Source organism: Pan troglodytes, chromosome 14, assembly GCF_028858775.2.
Source record: "Pan troglodytes isolate AG18354 chromosome 14, NHGRI_mPanTro3-v2.0_pri, whole genome shotgun sequence".
Lineage (NCBI taxonomy): Eukaryota > Metazoa > Chordata > Mammalia > Primates > Hominidae > Pan > Pan troglodytes.
In genome coordinates this window covers 29810491-29831415 of record NC_072412.2, presented here as the reverse complement: position 1 = coordinate 29831415, position 20925 = coordinate 29810491, and the positions used below count along the sequence as shown (strand labels likewise).

At 39.5% G+C, this 20925-nt stretch overlaps 1 protein-coding gene across 9 annotated transcripts in view; it reads right to left on the bottom strand.

Moving 5' to 3' along the window:
- Window positions 1-2030: 2030 nt before the first annotated feature.
- Window positions 2031-20925, bottom strand: part of USPL1 (ubiquitin specific peptidase like 1) — a 41984-nt gene continuing 23089 nt past the window's right edge. For 7 of the 9 annotated variants that reach the window (XM_522652.8, XM_009426812.5, XM_063792026.1 and 4 more), the window contains 4 exons: window positions 18833-18962; window positions 14543-14668; window positions 8295-8452; window positions 2031-4110 (listed from right to left, as the gene is read on the bottom strand). In XM_522652.8, coding sequence (XP_522652.7) covers window positions 2225-4110; window positions 8295-8452; window positions 14543-14668; window positions 18833-18962 — 2300 coding nt within the window. In that variant the 3' untranslated portion in view covers window positions 2031-2224. Of the gene's footprint in view, window positions 4111-8294; window positions 8453-14542; window positions 14669-18832; window positions 18963-19538; window positions 19658-20925 lie in introns of those variants that run through there. The other 2 variants (XM_054665159.2, XM_009426811.5) reach the window with 2 other exon arrangements.

The window sequence follows — 20925 nt, the reverse complement described above, 5'->3', positions numbered from 1 at the left end:
GGCTAACTGCTGCAGTTAACAATGGCAAGACAGTATAAATCACCTCAGAATCTTAAAACAGTGAAACAATGTTTATCCATTAAAACAGATACAATAGGATCTCACGTTTATTTAAAATCTATATGCATAAAATAGGAAAATGTTTGTAGTCACTAAGTATTAAAATGCATGGTCAAAAATCTTTTTTTTTGGTATTTTCCTAGTTTTTCCTTGACAATATGCACTACTTTTGTCAGAAAAAAAATAAAACAACACAGAAGCTTAGGAGTAAATCTGACAAATAGATTATGAAGTACTGAGTCCCTAGCAAATAATTTTACTGCAAGGACATTGGCTGCCAGCCTTAAACCTCAGTAAGTACTGCTGTTAACTCAAATCTCTACGGCAGTGGTGCTGTTTGGGCATCCTACTTTAAATGAAGCCTGAGGAGTGGAACATATATTGATAAGCTCAGCACTCAACTGCTGTAATAGCCACTCTACTCAATCTCAGCTCCACAACTGAATGAGTACAGTCTCCTTATCTGTAAGATGTGATAAAAGTATCTCACTCACAGGAATGTTGAGGTCTAAATGAAATAACATCTATCTCATATATCACAACCAACATCTAACAAGCCTCACAAGCACTGGTTATTATTCTCTCCCAAAACAGAACTGTTAGATGGTGTCCCACTTTGGTTACAGAAGTAAATGTCTTGGGAAGAAAGATGGTATTTGTGATAACATGTAAAGTTTGTACATCATCACAAAAATAGGTAACTTTTTTCTGTTATCATTTATTTATAATTTATTGATCACTTAACATTACTGAAGTTCAAGTAATAAGGTTTCTTGCCCTCCTCTGTATGGAGAGATAAAGGAGATAAGTGACATAGGGAAAGTTTACATTCCACAGCACTCTACTGGTGTAACAAACAGGCGTAGGCTCTTACAGAAGGCCACACAACCATAAGGAAAACTGTCATACATTCATATACCATATACAACTTAAATCTGCATAAACTCTTGAACTAATGATGGTGGCAGGTGCTCCAGTCAGCCTGCTATCATTCCGGCTGCAGCAGCCAGGCATGGCTGGGGCTGCCTGTTCCTTGGAGCAGGCAGGATCTCCACCCTCCTGGGTGCGGGTGCAGACTCAGGCATCCCTGCACTTTTGGGGGCCTGCTTTTGCAGGCTAGGAAGTGCTTGCCTCTGCAGCTTGGCTTCTCCCTGCTATTGGCACCGGCTCTCAGATCAAAGCAGGGGGGTAAGCCTGGAAGCCATGAACAGGGAGGGCCTGAAGGCTGAGGGCCAGGCTGCCAGTCCCACCTGTAGGAGTGGGAACTGGTGCCTTTTCCAGGCCTGCCTGTGGCCACCCATGGGCCAGTAAGTATGCACTTCCTCCCCTCTGAGGCCCGTAAAACGCCCCAGGCTCAGCCAAAACTGAGCAGAGGGTGGGACGACCAGCAACAGGGAGGAGCTACCCTCTCTGCTAAGAGCTTCAGAGACCTGTAGAGACGGCAGAACAACCTGCCTATGGAGAGAAGCTATCCTCTCCAGGGCCCCCTCTGAGAGCAGCAGGACCTCTGGACAATCTGCCTGCGAACAGAAGCTACCTTCTCCAGGGCTGCTTCTCTGCTGAGAGCTGAGAGGAGTCACCCTCTCCAGGGCCTTTTCTCTGCTGAGAGCTGAACACTTGAGGGACGACCTGCCCGCCGACACAGGGGAGCTACCCACTGTGGGTCTCCTTCTGAGCTGTTCTAACACTAAATAAAGCTCCTCTTCTTCTTCTTCACCCTTCATTTGTCTGCATATCTGGACACAGGACAAGAACTCGGGCACCATGGGCAAAGTGCCACGAGCAACAGGTTTCCAGGGGAAGAAAACCACCCCAAAGATCACTCATAACACTAACATAACCAAAACTTCAAATCTAAAAATTTAATGCATCCAACTGTACAAACTGTCAGAAACTAGACGCCACTTTTCATCTTTAACATTTTGAAATCCTCATACTCTCACAAGAACAAAATGAAACCAAAAAGGAGAACACATTAAATGATTTTAATGTGTAAGAAAGATTACATGCTTCATGGGCAGAACCAAAGGTCAAACCTTGCATTTTGTTCATGGTTATTACACAAGTAATTACACAAGTCCAGTGTATAAACACTACCTGAACACATAGTAAGTTCTTCTAATAGTAATAAATATTATATGAAAAAAAGTTAACAAGCATTAATTCAGTAATTCTCAAACAGATATTCATCAAAATGAGGTAGGTCTAATGTGTCATTTGCTAAAGCATTTAATGCTGAGGAGGAAAAAAACTCATCGAAAATATCAGTCTTCATTGGACTCTCCAAGTTTAATGTTCTAACGCAGGCATTATTTGTCAGAGAGTCTGGCTGAACTTCACATGGATTTTTCTTGGTGGGGCTACAATAATTATGGTCCTGTCTCAGATGTGTGTTCTGGGAAACATCATTTAATTCACTTGGTACTGGTGGTGGGATATGACTATCTCCCATTCCCAAGTACCTAAAGTCACCTTCCCCATTTTCTGACAGCTCTGTTGAAACAGGTGTAGGAGACAATAATTCCGCTAAAATTTCTTCATGAGTTTGACTACTGTACAGGGAAACACCAGGAACAGTGGTGCATGCAGACTCATTGGCAATATCAATTGGATATGGTAGCTCATTTAGCAAGTCCTCTATTGATTCACAATCATTTGGAGACCCATCCTGGGGCACCTGTTCTAGATTTTCACTTCGAACTGTTCTGCTTTGCGGGGAAGACATAAGAGCAGCTAATTTCTTCTTTTCTGCCTTTAGCTTTTTACGAAGTTTTAGACGAAGTTTATGAATCTGACCTTCCACCAAGTCTTCATGGTTTGCTGAAGAAATACCATTCCCATGAGAACTGTGGTTGAGTTGAGCTCCACATGAGGTGCTTCTAGACTTTTCCAAAACTTCTGAAGCAGCATGAGCATGTGGGTGGGCAGCTGTGCCGTTAGACGATGGAGGGCCTGCTGGTGGCTTACTGATGGGAGGAGGCTTACTTGCACTCTTACGAGCTTTCTTGGATACGTGGCTGGCCTTCTGGTTTATACCTTTAGTTTTAAAGCCACCAAAATTATTTACCCCTTTAACTGAAGGTTGTAAATCAGTTATAGTGTTTCTATTATGAGCTGAAACACAGAGCGGCATAAAAGAAGCACCCCTGCTTATTAAGCCTTTAACCCAACTTCCCACAAATGGCTTCTTCTGATTTTCTTTCAGAGACTGATTCTGTAATGACTTAGATGTTGTGGTTTGAGAATCTGCTGTAGCTTCTTTTTTCTTCAAATTAGATACCTGAGATGTGACACGTTCTGGTTTTAATTGTTCAGTTTTTGGTGTAAGGAATTGTTTTAACTGAGCGTCCTTCTCAATTTCTACTGACTTCACTCCCTGTATAAGACCAGTAGCATCAGTATTATTCACAGATTTAGTATTTACAGTATCTTCTGTATTCAGCTGTACTGACTGCATGTTTGTATTTACAACTTGGGATGGAAAACTTATGTCCACAAATTGGTCTTGAATAAGCTTTTCATTACATGGAGCTGATACTGAAGAAGCCATTAGTGATTCTTGTGATAGTAAAGTATTGGTTTTGAGAATTCCTGTATTTTCTGCTACAGGTTTATTTTCTAACAGGAAAGCTTCAGAATTTAACTGTGAAACTGAGGCTGTTTTCTGGATAGTTTCTTCAAGTGTCAGAGGTAAAATATTATTGTCAACCAAACCTTTTGGACCTGAAAGTAAATGATCTCCATGAGTTACAGCTGTGTCCTGTGAAAGAGTACGAGGGGCAACTGATTTATCTTTAGGGTGAGTTACTGAGGCTGTTTCAGCTGAGGCAGCATCACCCACAGAACACGATGTTGAAGATACTGGTTTCTCATTACTGAGAGCGTGTTGGTCATTAGTCTTTTTAAGTGGAAGGCAGGCAGCTTCTTTATCTGTCACTTGGGATATTTTTCTTTCCCAAATAACAATATGTATCTCTGAAGCAGGAACTTCAAATTTCTTGTGCCTTTCAGAACATGGGCCTTTTAAGTCATCACATTCCAGCCAACTTCCTGGAAGATGGGAAAGAAGTGAAAGTTAGATATTCAAAAACCACCATCCTAGGTTAACTTTCTTCTGGCCTTTTCAACTGCTGTATCATTGAATACCGACCAAAGGAGAAGACTCTAAAACATGTTCTTGCCCTTGTCACCATTGTCTGCCATGTTAAAGTCCTTAGACAGAGTATATTTAATTTTTGGAACTTAGAATTTGGTTATCACCTAATTTATCCAATAATATCAGAAAACAGAATGTTTCATACATATATGTTTTCATGATAAATGAAGCTTGTTACCTGATGGATCAATATTCATTTTAATCCTTGTTTTATTTCTGAGCTTCCATTTTCACATTTGTCAAGAGAGAATGAGATGATAGATGACAAGGGAAGAGTTTAAAAACTAGGAGTAGGATGCACTGCCAAATACTGAAATATTAATACAAAACTTGGGAAAAGTCCATTACTTAAAGCAGTGTGGTCACTGGCAGTTATTTTTGCCTGAACAATTTCAATGGTGCCATAGGGAGAGGGGTCCTTATGTAGTCAACTAAAGCATGAATGAGGAGTAAGAAGGTAACCTGTTTAAACCATTCCTTTAAAAAAAAAAAAAAGACACCCATTAGGATGGATATTATTTAAAAAAAAATAGAAAATAGCAAATGTTGGCAAGGATGTAGAGAAATTGGAATCCTTGTGTAACGCTGGTGGGGATGTAAAATAGTACAACTGCTGTGGAAACAGTCTGGCAGTTCGTCCAAAAATTAAACACAGAATTACCATTAAGACCCAGCAATTCCTCTTGTAGGTTTATGCCAAAAAGAATGAAAAGCAGGGACTTTCAGTTCCTTGTCCACCAATGTTCAGAACAGCATTATTCACAATAGTCAAATGTCCGTAACAGATAAATGGATAATACATACAATGCTATTCAGCCTTAGAAAGGAATGACATTCTGCTACATCCCACAACACAAATGAATCTTGAAAATATGCTGAGTAAAATAAGCCAAAAGGACAAATAATGTACGATTCCACTTCTATGAGGTATCTAGAATAGACAGATTCACAGAGACAGAAAGTAGAATAGTGGTTACCAGGGCTTTGGGGTGGAAGGATGTGGAGTTATTGTTTAATGAGTAGTTTCTGTTTGGGTTGATGAAAAAGTCCTGATGGTGATGGTGGTTGCACAGCATTGTGGTTGCACACAATGTATTCAATGCCAATGAATTGTAAACTTACAAATGTTAAAATGGTAAATTTTATGTTATTTATATTTTACCAGTACAACAAAAAAATACAAAAAGTACGGCTGAGAAGTAAAGGAAGGTGGCTAGGTGCTAACAGGTGGTGTGGGGTTAAGGGAGGGTATATTTCTTTACATTTTACTTACTACCACATGATAATTTGGGAAAAGCTAACCGCGGGCTTGGATGAGTAACAACCTTTCTTAATAAATAATCAACAAATATCTGTACTTTCATTAGAAACTTATCAAAACAATCCATACTTCCACTGTATATATCAATATCTACACATCTATGAAACAGAAATAGATACAAGTGTAATGTCATGGTAATTGCGGCACAGCAAATATGTAGCTTACTCTATTTCTATGAAACCAAATGTGATAAATTAATAAATCACGATGTCAAACACCATCGCACTTACTACAAAACATTTCCTATTCCTTGGATTACAACAGTGCACACCCAAAGCACTATATTTTTTTCTAAGGAGTATATTATTTTAGAAAACATTGTTTTAGCAGTAGAGAAGTAACGACCAACACAGTGGTCATTTTATGTTGCAAAACATGTTAGAGACACTTACTTAAATATTGAAAGTGCGCTCAGTTTCTCTTTTCCTTATACACGTACATCTATCCTTTTTTGAAAAAAAGATTTCTCAGAGCACACACAGAAAACTCATTTGACATATCTCCCACAGTCACTTTTTAATGCTCAGAAAGACCTTATCTTAAGATTGTGAGGGATAAAGGGTACTTGCCACCAGGCTTCAAAGCCTTCCTACAAAGAAGTAATCTTAAGGAATGCAAAGATTAAGAAAGGAGAAAGAGATCTTTCCTTCGTTGTCACTTCAGGCCAATTTAGTTGCCAACAGGCTGGTTAATGTTAAGGTATCACTAGTGACTATCTGAGGACAACAAATGTCTAGGACTCAACACAGACTTAAAACACATTCCCCAAAAAGAAAAATTTACAGACCAAATTAAAATATTTATTAAAATATAAGACATGGCCGGGTGCGGTGGCTCATGCCTGTAATCCCAACACTTTGGGAGGCCGAGGCGGGTGGGTCACCTGAGGTTGGGAGTTCAAGACCAACCTGACCAACATGGAGAAACCCTGTCTCTACTAAAAATACAAAATTAGCCGGGCATGGTAGCGCATGCGTGTATTCCGGCTACTCAGGAGGATGAGGCAGGAGAATCACTTGAACCCGGGAGGCAGACGTGGCGGTGAGTCAAGACTGTGCCAATACACTCCAGCCTGGGCAACAAGAGCAAAACTCCATCTCCAAAAAAAAACCATATATATATGATCTGATATAAAAAAAGTAAACTGAGCATTACTTTTTTTATGAGAGCATTAGTCACATAACAGACATATGAATGAATAAATGAATTAAAAAGACATATGAATTTTAAAAAGTCACATAACTTTTTTTAATGTGAGCATTAGTCACATAACAGACATATGAATTCTCTGATAAGTTTCAAAAGGGAAAACAAAATATACTCAGAGATGCTAATCCCTCACATACACACAAAACAAAACCGTTCACTAAGCATGTGGTTTATGTGGCTACACTCTTATCTACTACCTGCAACTACCCATTAAATAGACAACTTTATGTATCCTTTGTTTGCCTGTGTCAGTGGTTCTCTACCACATGACCCACACTGGAATCACCTGGGGAGCCTTGAAAACAATGTTTAAAACAGTATTGCCATAGCATGTGCCTGTAGTCCTAGCTACTCAGGAAGCTGAGGCAGGAGGATCACTTGAGCCAAGGAGTTTGAGAACAGCCTGGGCAATATAGTGAGATGCTGTCTCAAAAAAAAAAAAAAAAGAGAGAGAGAAGGAATGAAGGAGCAAAGAAGGAGAGAGAGAGAGAGAAAGAGAGAGAGAGAGAATGAGAGAGGGGAACGAAGGAAGGAAGGGCGGGTAGGCGGGCCAAAAACCAATACCAAAAACACCCAACATTGATATTTGGGCCTAATCCCCAAGGCTGGTCTAGGGTACAGCCTGGACATTTTTAGAAGCTAAATAAATGATTCTTCCATGCTGTCAGGGTTGGAAACCATGCTGCACCTGAAGTGGATTGGTCATTCTTTGAAATGCAAAAAAAGTTAAAATAAGTTGTTTTGTATTGTAAAGAACTACTTCCACTCAAATCTGAAACAGGGTAAAACCTTAAGGTAATAATTACATTTATAACATAAGTTACAGTTTGTAAAGTGCTTTTATAATATGGTATTGTGTCATCCATTCAAACCATCCCCGGGAGGAAAATAGGAAGTGTGAAAGAGTGTCTAAATAACAGAAAATGGTTATATCAAAGTGAGCCCTTATCAATGGCTTGATACAACCCTTTAAGGGGATTGAGTTATCTTGTCTAAGACAAAGTGAACATTATGAGAAAAACAAACTCAATATTTTACCACATCAGACAAATGCAAGGCAAAAATTCCCAAAATCCATAAACTGTGCTTACTTAGCTTTCCACTAAGAAGTTTAATTATTTAAATAAAGGCTTTATCTTGATGGTAACTGTTAGTAAACTATGTATTTCACAATGACAGAAGGGCTACGTAAGTCTAATGTTTAATAGTCTTAGAAATATGTCTAAAAAATAAAAGCAAAGATGTTAAGTAGGGAAAAAAAACTGAGCTAACAGTAGTAATCTCATCCTTTGTCTAAAAAAGAAATACACACATGCGCATGTGTTTACCTATAATACATGATGTAAGGAAAGGAAAAAATGAGACAGGATACTAAAACCATTACTTTTAATAGATGCGAGGAGGGGCAGAAGGCAAAGGCGAGAATGGAGAGAGAAAGAGTCAGGACAAAGTTTGTCTTTTTTTATAAAACAAAAACCAAAAAGTCCCCACATGCTAGAATTTAGTTTCTATGCCAATTATCTTAAAAGAAAACCTCTAAACACTTACCATCAGCATCTAAAATCCAAGTTATAAAATGATTATTTGCTCGATACTGAATTACAGAAGTTATCTGATAAAGACAGCCTTCAAAATGAAATGCATAGTGCTGCAAGTCATTCTGTGGTAAGCCTTCTACAAAGTGCAACATGAATATGGGAGATACTCTGTGGGAGAGAAAAGCAAGAGAAGTTAAATAAATTTAATGCCATGTGTCTGATTATACAAAAGATGTCTGAAGTGAACTAGTCACACATAACACTTCCAAGGCTAACTGCACTAATTTTTCTTGAGCACCTCCAGATGTGTGCCTTAATTAGAAATGGAGAACTCTCTCTAAGAAGTATGTAACACTAAACCCTTTTCAGAATGGTATCCCAGACAGTTGGAAGTCATCATGCAGTATGACTCTAACACAGACCATTAAACAAAAATTGCTCTGTAAGCAGCAATGCAGCTTTGTCTTAAAAGTCCCATCGTAGCTACTTTGTAAAATCCAAGGAAAAAATCCAGACCTTTTAGAATTTTCTTTGGCATCAAGTGCTGAGATTAATTGCTTTTGTTAAGTGGGGTAGGTAACATGTGAAAGAAAGCAACAAACCTAAGATATTCAAAAAAGCATTAATTTGGCCTATTTCAGTTACCTCAGGAAGCAAAGGGGGCCTGTCAAATTAAAAGTTCTACTTAGGAAAAGTTCAATTTGTAACTAAGTAGAGAAAAAAATACAACATATTGGTCAATTTATTATTAACTTCAAGACAACTATAATTTCAAAATTGTATTTTACCATTACAGCAACATGCTGAACCAGAAAATAGAACCCAATGGGTCTCAAATAACTAAATTTAACAAAGCTCTCAGGATGTAAGAAAAATGTTGAATATCCCCTTTCCCAATATTTAAATAGCTGTCAAAACTTACTTAGTTTATCAAATTCTATTCAGCCTAAATGAATTTGAATCAATGTCCAAACTGCAGATTGTTCAGACTGACAAGGTATAATTTATACATTAATCCTTGTCAATCACTTTATTAGAGAATAATCAAGTCCTCAAAATTTAAGTACCTACAAAATAAAAAGTCCTGCAAACTGTCTATAACACTAAACTTTCCCACTTTAAAAAATCACATCTATTTCATCAAATCTAAGATTTCACTAATTATAAAATGTACCACTATGAAAACATGCTGCCAATTAAACTATATCATGACATCAATTTCACATATTACCATTTCAGACAGGTTAAAATGTGAACTACATGTCTGAATCAATGAACCACAGTAAAACTTGAGATGTATTCTCATAGCGAGACATGCAGGCTTTAGGCACCTATCTGACCTTTTTTTTTTCTTTTTTTGAGACAGACACTAGCTCTGTCACCCAGGTTGGAGTGCAGTGGTGCGATCTCAGCTTACTGCAATCTCCGCCTCCTGGGCTCAAGTGATTCTCCCACCACAGCCTCCTGAGGAGCTGGATTACAGGCATGCGCCACCATACCACACACTACTATTTTTAGTAAAGACAGGGTTTCACCATGTTGGCCAGGCTGGTCTCGAACTGCTGACTTCAAGTGATCTGCCTGCCTTGGCCTCCCAAAGTGCTGGGATTACAGGCATAAGCCACCACGCCTGGCCTGACTCTTTACTAATATTTAGTTCCTTGACCTTATATAATACCTTTCAAGATACTTTCTGAGGCTAGTTACTAAAACAATCTCTTGATCCCTAGAATATGAAATCTCACTAGTTTCCTGCCTTTACATAAGTTTACACGTGGAAAATATCTTAAGACATATTAACGTGATAAATAACGCATGTAAAACCACCTGACACATTTTTATGCTTCTTGTACATTCCAAGTCTTCTATTCTTTTGCAAATTAATAAAAGTAAAAACCGCCAAGACCAAAATCCACACTCAGCCCAATTCCCTGGATGTAGAAGATACTCAGACTCTAGCTGAGTACAAGTACATTCCCCTAGGTAGTAAGAAATGACTTGTCAGAAATCTCCAAAGTCTGCTATGAGATTCAGATAGGATAGAAATTTGATTTTCTTAACCAGCAAAAAAGAGACAACAACTAGAGCAATTATATGTTAAGTTTTAAAATATCCTCTTAATTACACTAGCCTTACTGCCACAAGATCGACCAGTACACCAAAGCTATCCAGGGCCTGATGTGGAGTGAAATGATGCAGAACAGAGATGATGCAGAACAGAGCCATAATGCAGAGTTTTACTACCATGTCGAAAATCTCGGTATGGCCTCCATACTACTTTCTGTAACTATGAAAATTTTTTTTTTTTTTTGGTTTGTTTGTTTTTGAGATGGCGTCTCACTCTGTTGTCCAAGTTGGAGTGCAGGGCACGATCTCAGCTCTCTGCAACCTCTGCCCCCTGGGTTCAAGCGATTCTCCTGCCTTAGCCTCCTGAGTAGCTGGGACTACAGGCGCATGCCACCACACCCAGCTAATTTTTGTATTTTTAGTAGAGATGGGGTTTCACCATGTTGGCCAGATTGGTCTCGAACTCCTGACCTTAGGTAATCCACCCGCCTTGGCCTCCCAAAGTGATTACAGGCATGAGCCACTATGCCCGGCCGAAACTTTGTAAGTTCCAAATGCCTAATGAATTCCAAATTTTTTCCCGTTTGTTAACATCTCTGAAGTCAGGATACACCTTAACATTGACAGAACACAGTTAAATAAGCAGCATTTCTGTCTTTTTTTTTTTTTTTTTTGAGACAGTCTCATTCTGTTGCCCAGGCTGGAGTGCAGTGGCGCAATCTCTGCTCACTGCAACCTTTGCCTCCCCAGTTCAAGCAGTACTAATGTCTCAGCCTCCTGAGTAGCTGGGACAATAGGCATGTGCCACCATATCCAGCTGATTTTTGTATTTTTAGTAGAGATGCGGTTTCACCACGTTGGCCAGGATGGTCTCAAATTCCTAGTCTCAGGTGATCTGCCCGCCTCAGCCTCCCAAAGTGCTGGGACTACAGGCATGAGCCACCATGCCCGGCCAGCATTTCTTTCTTAATGGCATATTTTTAAAATGGTAAAACTTACAAACAGTAGCATCTTGGAGTCAATCAAATAATATCCTTCCCCTTCCCTTTTCTGTTCATTTTCCTCTTTGATTCCCCTAGACTCTAGTGTCCTACTTACAATTCCAGCATGTCTTATTTCCAGCCTCACTTTGGGAGGCCAAGGCAGGTGGATTACCTGAGGTCAGGAGTTCGAGACCAACCTGGCCAACATGGTGAAACCCCATCTCTACTAAACTTTATCCCTAGGTTTTGTTCTCAGACTTCTTCCTACCCACAATGCCTGAACTGTCAGTGAAGGATGATGCTCAGAGTCGAGGAGAGCAAGTTAGGTTCTCCCTCAACCACTGGAAAATTGGATGAAAGGAATTAACCAAACTGGAACCAAAAGTGAACAGGAGACATCAGGCTAAGATCCATTTGCATTCACCTAACATGGGGTTAAACTCCTCCTATTTAAAGATCTATCCTTAGGAAAAGAAAAGAAAATAGAAAAGAGAGAAGGAAAGCACAAGGGAGCTGTGTTAACCTCTGCTACCCAAAGATAGCAGAGAAATATCGCGTCCCTGTGCTACAAAGCGTAGCCATAGCCTTGCACTCAAGAGAGACTGTGGCAGTGACCTTTCAAGAGTTTGTCAAGTAAAATGAAATCTGATTCTAAGTTCTTGGTGCTCCATGTCACCACGGTCTGAATGTAACTCCTAAACAACTTAAAGAAAAGTAGCAGATTTGGGCCCGCTAGGCATAATTCACCTGATTCATCAATGGACTCTTTTCCCAATGGGGAGACATTAGAGATGTGGGTTATCTGAGATAAGGTGTCCAAGGAACTTAATTAGTTTTTAGGATTCTATATGTTTTAATTACATATGACACCATGATGAACCCAATTACTTTTAGGTTAGCCCTAAAAACTATATTAAATTTATTTCTAAATTCCATTAGACACAAACAAATCAAGTTATACAAATTTCAAAATTAAAAAAACACAAAGGACTTATATAAAGACCTTGGCATTTAAAATTTAAGTGAAACTTCATACACTAGTTCAATTTACTTTTGAAGAAAACAGGAAATGTCCACATTATAAATTCTGCTCATAAATTGGCCCACTGGAACTCAAAACACGTTTTCCATTAAAAGACTTTTACCTAATGAATCCATTTCCAGATCAGAGCATGAATCTTTAAGGGAAGCAACTTATTTGTATAGTTAAAAAATATATATGCTGCAATGCAACCAATTAACAGATTACACAAAACAATGGTACGAGTCTATGTTCAGTGCTGGGGCACAGGAAAAAGCAGGTATGAACAGCTAGATGAAATCATATACACCAAGCAGCCTAAAGCAGGCCATGGTCCAGGGCAGGATGGCAGACCCCATGCTCTGCTGCTCTTCTCCTCACCTCATCATCAACATTTACATCTCAAAACTGACACCTGGCAGCCAAGACAGATTACAGACTTCTGTAATCTTCAGACAGATACAGACACCTCCTCTTCCTTCCCACTTCGCCCTCCTACACAAATGCTATCAAATAATAGTGAGGGGCAAAAAAGATATGAGTCCAAAAGGACAAAGAAAGGAAAATAAGCAAATAAGAAGTCAAATATTTAGAGGACAGAAAGCAAACAGAGAAGTGGCACCTTACCCAGCAGAACGGGCAAAGTGAAGACATGAGTACTGTGGAGTGCATATGTTGATGACAAAGAAGAGCTTATTTTTCCCAGAGAACCCCTAAAGGACTGGATATTTATGGGCAACAGATGTGACAGAATGTGGGGATGAGGCCTTGGGCTAAAAACTACGATAGTGACTGAAGTGTGTACATAATAAAGAGCACCCTATGCCGCAGGCCCAGAGAGGAACCAGCGCAGACTGCAGCAAAGAGTGAAAGGTGGCAGGAAAGAGTTCCAGGAAAAAAAGGGGAGAGGAACAGAGTAAAAAACTGTGAAGCATCTGAGTATTGAAAATTTATTAATAAGTCTTTAAAGTATTTGGCAAAAACTCACAGTACATAATAAAACAAATGAAAACAAGGCAAGTAACAATTCCCGGAAAAATAAAGAATTGTAAAAGTGAAACCTAACTATATATACTGCTTGGCTGAAGAGGGAATAACACATGTATATTAATAACAATGCAAACACCGAGTACTGAGTTAGCCAAATACGCAATTGCATTGAAAGGACAGGGAAAGGCTAAACAGAGATGGGGCCCAGGTGGTGGTGTGAGAACCCTAGTCTCAATTACTATAAAAGGAGAACAGACCGCATTACGGTAGAATAGGCACATCAATTTGAAAAGTAAAAGTAAATACTACCTTAATTTGAAGGTTTAAAGTAGATACCTGGGGGAGGGAACAGGGGACTACTGCCCTTTTTCCCTTTTGAGCCTGTAAGCACTGATAAACTGAGGATTTCTTACTTCAATGAGAATAAACCTTTAGGAAAGATTCTGAAGGGTTTCTGGCACATTCAAGGGCATAAAGGTTAATGTTCCCGGTTCTTTATTACATCAAATTAGACCTCAAAACATTTCCTTAATGTACGATTAGACTGAAAATGAAGAGTAGAGAGGTTGTGTACATGTGTGAGTGCATTAATGAGACAGAGGGAAATGGCCTGAGATGGAACTGACCTGTGAGTTTAAAGAGATGGTTCTCTGGTAATACTGGAAAAGGTAATGCTGACCAACCTCCCCAACTGAGGACAAACAGAAAAGCTGGCAAAATATAATGAAAATATAACTGCTCAAGGCCACTAGATAGCTTTCAAGATGATGAGGAATTAGCATGCTGAGATCTAGGAGAAGATGGAAATTCAGAGAGATGAGCCTGTGGCTTATCTTTGAATCATCTTAGTTCTTGAAATCTGATTAAGGAAATCCAAGAATTCTAGAAACTCCATACACTTGGCAGAGGAGAGAAAAACTGAAGCTTGATATCCTTAAAGGGAGAAAAAAGGCAAAAAGAAGGAAAGACACTAGGAGAGTGGGGCCAGAGAGTCAGCCTAAGTTGGCTTTTCAGTGGCTTCACCGTGACAGTGGGCTCACTGGCCAGATAGAGCGAGGCAGTTGGCAACCCAGAAATATATGTTAACTCAAATTTCAGAAAGGTAAGTTGTTGTCACCATTTTCAATCCTACACATTAAGAAAAATGTAAATCCACCTTCATTTTGTACTAAAAATTATAAGACAATTTTAACTCACTTTTCTAATACCATTTTTCTTATTTGTGATTTACTGTTGCAGTTGTTACATGGACCAAAATGGGCAGCATTAAGTGGGTGCCACTCAGGGATGACATTTGTAAAGGTGACCAGACTCTTCATATGCCTATAAAAAAATGACATAATAAATTCATTAATGTTAAATGCATTTACATTAATTTAAACCAATGTCTAAAAGTATTCCTCCCCTTTTTCGTGATTCATACTTTCTTATTTCCCCAAATCATGTTAATATGGCAATGTTCCTCCCCACCCCTAGTAAAGAAGCTCTGTGAAGATGCTCCATGTTAATTTCCCATATCTTTCAACTATGAGATGAAGCAAGAAAAAAAGACAGGGTTCCTCAACGGTATCACTGACATTTTTCCAGTGTCTTTGCTGTGAAGCACTGTCCTGTGCACTGTAGGATGTTAAGCATCATCCCTGACCTCTCCTCACCAGATGCCAGTAACGGCATCCAGTTGTCTCTAGATGTTGCCAAATGTCCCAAGGGGGAAAAAATAGCCCTTAGTGAAGAACCACTGTTCTAAGGTTGTCAAATTTATTAAGAGCTCACCCCTTACTCAAATAACTCAAACTGGCTAGCCATTACAGACAACCAAAAACGAAAAGGGGATGTTTCCAAACATAAAATCAGGAATACATACAACTTAACTTTTTTTAATCCTTAAAAAAAAAAAACACACACACACAGCATTAATTGTGAACAAATTTTGTTTTCACAGGTCACACAAGTTCTAAATTTGCACTTTAGTCTGAATACTTGGGAGCAACGCCATCTAAAAAGATGACCTTTAAAGATGTACACTAAACCTCAACTGCATCCACTTTAATAAAAATATCTGTAATTTAAAGAGCAGCTACTTAAGAGATACAAGCTTCCTTTCTAAACAATAGCAAATACTTATAAATCTTGTGAGAAAGCACTGTCTGTTAAAAACATCAGTAGTCAGGGAGGTTAACATTTTAAAAGCAAAGCAACATAAAGATATCAACAAATGCACTGATTTCTGCTAAATTCTTAAATTTTCAAAGATAACTGTTATGTAAAGGCTCCTATTGTTTAGTTTATAAAAAGGAGACTGTCTCAGCAAGTAAGTGTTAATTCTCCATATGACATCTGACATTTCTGAACACTTACTATGTGCAAAGGGCATGGCACTGGACACTCATCTTCCAAACAACTCTCAGAGGCAGGTGCTATTGTTATCCCCATTTTACAGATGGGGAAAGTGACACATAGAGTACAGTGATAAATAACAGACCTGAGATCTGCCTCTGAAGACTATGTTTTTAACTGACTCTGGGTTACACTTTCCAAGTTGAGTAAAAAGCCCTTATGCTGGCACTAAAAACAGCTTCACAAAAACAAAGGAATTTGCTGGACAGTTCTCCTTCAGATTAAGTGGAAATAAGTTTTAAGTTATGACATATTAAAACATATTTAAGAAAATGTCACTTCATTTTAGCTTTCCCTCTATAACTACTTTTATTTTTAGAACAAAGTAAGATTATTTTTAAAAAACAAGCAAACAAAAGCGGCTAGTGGCTTCCCTCCCTTGAGCTCTCACAGTTTGTGCTATATATCTCTAAAATGCATTTAACATCTTGCATTCAAAGCTAATGTTAAGCAGCCCAAAGATCAGATTAATTACGAAGTCACTGGACCTCTATTATGTGTTCATGTATTATCTCTCTACCTAATTAGTAAATTTGGCAAAGATACACTATTTCCAGTGCCTGAGTTCCTAACACACAGAACATACTCAACTGAAAACTGTCAAACAACTAAGATATGGATTCCAGAGAAGCTACAATTAAGCTGATTTTAATCAGCAAGGTTATTTATATTATTTAAAACCCAGGTAGTGATTAAGGAGTATACCACAGTGAGCAAGAAAGTTTTAGAGGCCAGAAGAGCCTAAGTGTGTCTCCTGACTCTGCCACTTACAGTGTGTCATCTTGGGAATCAATCTAACCCCTTTCAAGCTGTCATATCCATACGTGCCAAATGAGGACACTAGGATCTTCCTCACTGAGTTACTGTGAGGAGAAAACCAGATAATTTATATAAAGCAATGATAGAAGACTGGAAACAGATGTGTTCTCATACTCACTTGCTTACATTAAATTATTTAAGTCCTAGGTATGAATAAAACGTTAATTCTCATCCTGTTCTAGTGGGGGTTTTGGGGACTATTACAAAAGTTTACTCAACAAAAAGCTTAATATGAAAATTTATCTGACCCAATTTTTACATCAGAGTAAAACAGGCCCTTTGGAGAGGGGACGTGGATTTTTCTGCGGAGCAGCCATTATGTATCTTTGTTCCATGGCTTTTAACACGATGAAACTATTTCCCTGTATCACCACCATGCCAATATCGCTCTGTTGCCCACCAGCTGCCATTCCACACATTCATCTGTCTCAGGATGCATAAAGGGACCAAATCCTTGCGATATTCTTTGGATATGTCTGCCAACAGTTAATTTCAATGATAACTTCTTGTCCATAATTTTTTTCAACTCAGGAGGGTTAGCTTTGCTCATGGTGTCTACTCTGTGGCCTCCCTTACCCTGTTCTAGTAGATCTGAGTTAACCAGTTAAAAAAAAAAAAAACCTTTGTTGCCTGCATTCCCTGGAGCATCCTCCCAGACTGAACTCTCCTTGACTACTCCTTAAATACCTAAAAAGGATTTCATATTTAGATAATGAATATCTAAGAAATTTTTTTTTTGAGACGGAGTGTCGCTCTTGTTGACCAGGCTGGAGTGCAGTGGTGCAATCTCAGCTCACTGCAACCTCCACCTTCGGGTTTGAAGTTATTCTCCTGCCTCAGCCTCCCGAGTAGCTGGGACTACAGGGACTACAGGTGTCCGCCATCATGCCCGGCTAATTTTTGTATTTTCAGTAGAGACAGGGTTTCACCATGTTGGCCAGGCTGGTCGCAAACTCCTGACCTCGTGATCCACCCGCCTCGGCCTACCAAAGTGCTGGGATTACAGATGTGAGCCACTGTGCCCGGCCTTCAAAAGTAATATTTTTATCTCACATTTTACTTGAGTAACTTAGAGAGATTTCAAGTTTTCTAACTTAAGCAGTTAAGCTAAAGAAAAGTGTGGCTGGGCATGGTGGCTCACACCTGTAATCCCAGCACTGTGGGAGGCTCAGGTGGCTGGATCACCTGAGGTCAGGAGTTCAAGACCAGCCTGGCCAACATGGCGAAACCCTGTCTCTACTAAAAATACAAAAATCAGCCGGGCGTGGTGGCACACACCTGTAATCCCAGCTACTCAGGAAGCTGAGGAAGGAGAATCGCTTTAACCCAGGAGGTGGAGGCTGCAGTGAGCCGAGATCGCGCTGCTGCACTCCAGCCTGTGCGACGGGAGCGAGACTCCAACTCAAAAAAAAAAAAAGGGGGGGGGGGCGGGGAGAGTTATTTCTATTGTAATAATTTGAATACATGAACAATTGAGCCAGTCTGGTCATCTTCCTAACTGCCAGCCAGCAACTTTCTCAGGTATGGACCAAGTGAGAGTATCCCTCTGGTAATACTTTGCCTCCCTGACTCCTCTTCTAAAACCTATTCCTCTCCTTACGTGGTGGGTACAGGTTGAATATCTCTTATCTGAAATGTATGGGACCAGAAGTGTCTCCAAGATAAAGAAGTAACCTGGGGATGGGACCTGAGCCTAAACACGAAATTCATTATGTTTCATATACACCTTATGCAAAGCCTGAAGGTAACAGGTACATCGATCATGGCCTTTCTAATACGCTGCTGAGAGGCATTAGGAAAAGCAGAAAGTATGGCTGAGAAGGCTCATGTGTAGGCTTCTGGAGGTGGCTGGTCTTTCACAGGACTACGGGAAGAAATGGGGAAGCTTGCATTACCTCTGAGAATTGCTGCTAGCCTCCAAGAGCCTAAAACTAGCGTCTATAATGTTAGAAACCTAAAGTAAACAAGCAAAACCCCTCATCTCTAATAGAGGAATAAACAAAAATGCCTACAGTTTCATGGCATTCTGAGAGGTATTCTACTCAGCAAGGACTCTGGAGAAGGGAGGTGTATTATTCCTCTCATTGTCCCTATTTCCCACTGAAGAACTCCTTAGGAAATCTCCTACTAGCAGTGTATCAAACGATGAGGTTTTGACCCTTCCAGTTTAAAGAAGCAAGCAAACTGTAGTGTCTGGTGCTCAAATTGTTCTCTTAACCTTAGTGGTGGAGAAACTAGAAGAAACCATTTTAAAAAACAAAAGAAACTAACCTGTTTTGATATTGGTGTCCACACTGCGAACATTCAAAGTCCCAAGAAAAAGAATATAGGAAGAGCTTTTCAATGTGGGGTTCCAGTTTTAAGAGCAGGGGAAATGCAAACACAGGGCTTTCCATATCACCTTCAAAAAGAAAAGGAAAAATTACTGCTCATAATCAATAATGGCAAAAACTAAACCAAAATTGTGAACTATTGTCTTTTCTTACTATATTTACAGCATGAATATGTGTTAATACAGTATGACACAATAAGTCACTCAGAGTTGGGAGAGGGGAAGTTTATAAAGCATTTTTCTAAAAATGTCCATCCTAAAGATTTAATTACCACTTTGATCTCTTTCCTTTTCCTTGGCAGACATTTATGAAAATTTCTTAGGACAAAAAAAACACAAAAGACCCATACTGTCTTCCATCTTTCTAGATTTCTCAGGAAAAAAAAAAAGATCTCGGAACTATGATAGCCTTAGAGTATATTAAAACAAAAATTGATGAGGTGTGGTGGCTCACACCTTGTAATCCCAGCACACTGGGAGGCCAAGGCAGGAAGACTGCTTGCGTTACCTCTGAGAATTGCTGCCAGCCTCTAGGAACCTAACACCAGTTTCTATGACGTTTGAGACCAGCCTGGCCAATATAGCGAGGCATTATCTCTACAAAAAATAAAATGAAATAAATTAGCTGAGAGTGGTGCTACACACCTGTAGTCCAAGCTACTTAGGAGGCTAAGGCAGGAGGCTCATTTGAACCCAGGAATTTGAGGCTGCAGTGAGCTATGATCATGCCGCTGCATACCAGCCTGGGTGACAGAGAGAGACCCCGTCTCTAAAAAAAAAAAAAAAAATTATGGAAATGGTTTGCCACAGATGTTAAAAAGCGCAACCAGTGAAACACTGTAGAAACACATCAGAATTGGCCATTTCTATTCTGATCATCTTGTTCCACCTGTGGAGAGGGCGTGGCCACACAATGGTTAAATGACCAGCCTCAACTCTTTGGACTCTTCATCTACCGTTCTTCTTAACTTTGCAGTCTAATCCTTTCCTTTAACAACTTTACAACTGAAGATTTGAATCTTGTTGTCATTGAAAATAACTGAACAGTGAATGCTGGCTTCCAGCTTTGAGACTGGAAAGTAAGGTAAGCAGGAGAATCTACATGTTTCCCATTCTTTTTCCAATTGGTTGCTCTCCTTCCTATTCTCAGAGGAGCTTAGATGCTGCCTCACCAATTTGGCCCAAGAGACTGAGTCCTTCCATCCCTTCCCCTACCCTGGACAGAGCCTCATGGTTCAGTTCTCCCCCTAGCCTGGAACTACAGTTGCCTGGAACATGGCCAGGAACAGTCACCTTCCATCCCTTCCCCTACCCTGGAGACAGCCTCACTTCCATGGTCCAGTTCTCCCCCTAGCCTGGAACTACAGTTGCCTGGAACATGGCCAGGAACAGTCACCTTGGCAGGACCACAAGGTAGACAGTAGGTGTTATTACCCAAGCAATAACAATCATGTGGGGTTTCTAAAAATTACTGATTTCCTGAGCCCCATCCCTGAGATTCTAATTCAAATGTCCCTATGATTGGTATTTACTTTTAAATTCCCTCGGTGCTTTTTAATGCACAATTGAGGTTAAAAATGCTAGATCTGTCTACTGGGAAAAGTACTAGAGAAGCAACTAACAATATGTCCCCTAAATATTCTCCCGGTTCTGAGAACTGCACCCACTCTCAAGAGGTGGAACACCAGCCTACATATTTATATGGAACAGCTCTGCCCTACAATAACTTACCCAGTGGTAGATTCCTAAGTCAAACTACTCAGATTCTCTCTCCCAAGAATATGATCATCCAAGGTAATCAAACAGTATTATATTTCCTTATGATGTACATATTTCTACATGGTAGACGAGTATAATACAAGCGAGTTATACCCTAACCCCAAGCATATTCTATAAATATCAGTAGTTACAAAGGCTATTTTAGTAGTCACCTTTGTGGGATAGTCTCACTGCTACTTTTGAACAAAAACATTTTTAAAAGTTTTTTTGTTTCTTTTTGAGAAGGAGTTTCACACTTGTTGCTCAGGTTGGA